The sequence below is a fragment of the Chrysochloris asiatica genome, unplaced genomic scaffold (assembly GCF_000296735.1).
Source record: "Chrysochloris asiatica unplaced genomic scaffold, ChrAsi1.0 scaffold00072, whole genome shotgun sequence".
Classification (NCBI taxonomy): Eukaryota; Metazoa; Chordata; class Mammalia; order Afrosoricida; family Chrysochloridae; genus Chrysochloris; species Chrysochloris asiatica.
In genome coordinates, this window is record NW_006408590.1 from 1,881,710 (window position 1) to 1,884,394 (window position 2,685).

Consider the following 2,685-nt stretch of genomic DNA (forward strand, 5'->3'; position numbering starts at 1 on the left):
GGTTCTGACTCGATGGCACCTGACAACAACAACAGTTGGTTCTCACTCATAGCGACCCTGTAAAGTGTTTTAGTGGAGCGAATGACAGGTTTGAACCACTGACTTTGTAGTTAGCAGTCCAGTGCTTATTCTAGAGCACCATACCAAGATTTCTAGTAAAAGTGAATGTTAATATTAGAGTAAAATAAAATTACACCAATTGCCCACTGAACTCCTTTTGAACAAAATGCTTTTAATAATCTTATATTAAAGCTTACTTTAATATAACTTAACATTGAAACTTTCAAGTATATCAATAATAATCTTAGAAATGTCCTGATCGAGCCAGACTGTATCCCATGGAATCTGTATTTACCATTATTATTATTGGTAAGTGCCATGGAATCAGTTCTGACTGTAGAGACCATGTATAGGGTTTCCAAGGAGTAGCTGGTGGGTTTGAACTTCTGATTTTTTGGTTTGCATTCCATTGCTGATTCTACAGCACCACATTCTTGTTGTTATTAAGTTCTATCAAGTTGGGTCCACCTTATAGTGACCCCTTATACAGTTTCCAAGGAGCGGCAGGTGAGCTTGAACTGCAACCTTGCAGTCCAGCTCATTAACCCACAGTGCCACATCAGGACTCCACAGCATTAGGAACCCATTATTAACAGGGTTCCATCTACTGTTGTTGGTAAGTGCCATCAAGTTGGTTCCACCTCATAGTGACCCTCAGCTCATAGCGACCATTGATAAGAAGGTTGTTTATTGGTCTAGTGGTGACGATTTTTGTTTTCTTTACATTGAGATGCAATCCATACCAAAAGTTGTGCTCTTTGATCTTCATCAGTAAATGTTTTAAGTCTTCTTCACTTTAAGCAAGCAAGGTTGTATCATCTGCATATCACAGGTTGTTAATGAGTCTTCCTCCAATCCTGATGCCATATTTTTCTTCATATAAGCCAGTTTCACAGATTATTTGGTCAGCATACAGGTTGAATAAGTATGGTGAAAGAATACAACCTTGTCACACACCTTTCTTAATTTTAAACCATTCAGTGTTCCCATATTCTGTTCAAACAACTGCAGTCTGCTGAATACTGCCCACCGATATCACGCCACCATAAATTTCAACATGAAGGCATTCAATTCTAGCTCCCTGGATCAGCAAACCTAGGTTCCCCAATAAGTGCCTGGATGTACCCCCACTCTGCAAGCAAGACTCCTGTGCAAAGTAACTTAGCTTTATTTGTTCCATGGGCTGGGAAGTCCATTACTCTGTCTCATGATCTGGCTCTTGGCTTTGCTGCTGCTTTCCTCTGCCAATCTGCTGATGTCACAATTTCACGGATTTCAGGGTCCAAAGGAATTGTTCCACTCCTGACTCCTCTTCTTTGATGGTAGTGAAAATACCCCACTCCTGTTTCTGAGATGACTAATTTCAAACTATGCTAGAGTTTCAAATTTTTACAATCATAATTCTTTGAAAAATCACAGCTGAATTATATCATTCTGTCAGCATCTACCTCTACCTTTTCTTCTTACCCAGACTCATCAGGAAAAAGTTGTTTGGTGTGAGTTACAAAGACTATGGATTTTAGAAGAGCTATGTGAAGCAATCCACTGCACTGCAACATCTTTCACTCCAAATTTTGCTAGCATGCTAAACCAAGGCCATCTACCCTTTTTTAAAAAAAACTTTTTATTTTGAATTATGTGAAAGTTTACAGAGAAGATTTGGTTTTAGTGAATGTGATTTCTTGCTACTATAATTCTAATAATTTGTCCTAAAGATGATGTTTCTTTCTTTCTCCACCTGAAAGTAATGTCTAGACTTGTTCAGTACTACTTGGTGGATGATCCAATATTGTGAATTGAAAATAAAAAAAAAATTCATTTACTATCTTAATAATTATTCTGAATTTTGTGAGGGAAACTGGGCAGCATTGTCTTATTATATAGACTTTCTAAGTTCAATTCATGCCCCACATAACTCATCAATTATTTTAGCAGTCTCAGATTTATTTAAATTCCTGATATCTAGGGTCTTTCAAATGTCATCAGTAAGTAAGCCTTATGTTTTCTATACTAGAAAGAAAAAGAAGAAAAATCAAATAGTAATTTGAATTTAAAAAAAAAAAACAACAAAATACTAAATCCAAATATTTTCCATTATTTTAGTTTACAGGAAATCTTCTTTAGCAATAAAAATTCTTTTTTATGAAATAAAGTTAAAGTTTAATAAAATACCTTAACTTCTTGCTGCCCTTGACCTTGATGAATGTCACTAAAAGTTCCCACTTGTCATAATGATAAGTATTCTAAATGGAAAAATCTATTTCATTCATGTAAGATTTCAGTCTCTGACTTTAAAAACCTCAGAAGTTCTCCTACACCATGTGTGTGTGCCTGACTTTATTTCTCAGCACTCTTAAGTTTCACCTCTTGTCAATGAAAATTGACGTCAGTGAACTAATTGGCTCCTCTTGTGCGTAGGTATCCTGACATGCCCACCGCTGCTGATGTTGTGAACGCTTTAGATCAACAAGCACTTGCATCCATCCTGAGAACATACGGGGAGGAGAAACATGCCAAGAAAATCGCTTCAGCAATCGTTCAGGCACGCAGCATCTACCCTATCACCAGAACCCAACAGCTTGCCAGCATCGTTGCAGGTACCCTCATTAATTCTGAACAGTGTCT

General features: G+C 37.1%; 1 protein-coding gene across 1 annotated transcript in view; it reads left to right on the top strand.

Moving 5' to 3' along the window:
- METTL15 (methyltransferase like 15) overlaps positions 1 to 2,685 on the top strand; it is a 338,705-nt gene that overhangs the window by 278,341 nt on the left and 57,679 nt on the right. The window contains exon 4 of the mRNA XM_006864855.1: positions 2,479 to 2,657. Coding sequence (XP_006864917.1) covers positions 2,479 to 2,657 — 179 coding nt within the window. The remainder of the gene's footprint in view (positions 1 to 2,478; positions 2,658 to 2,685) is intronic.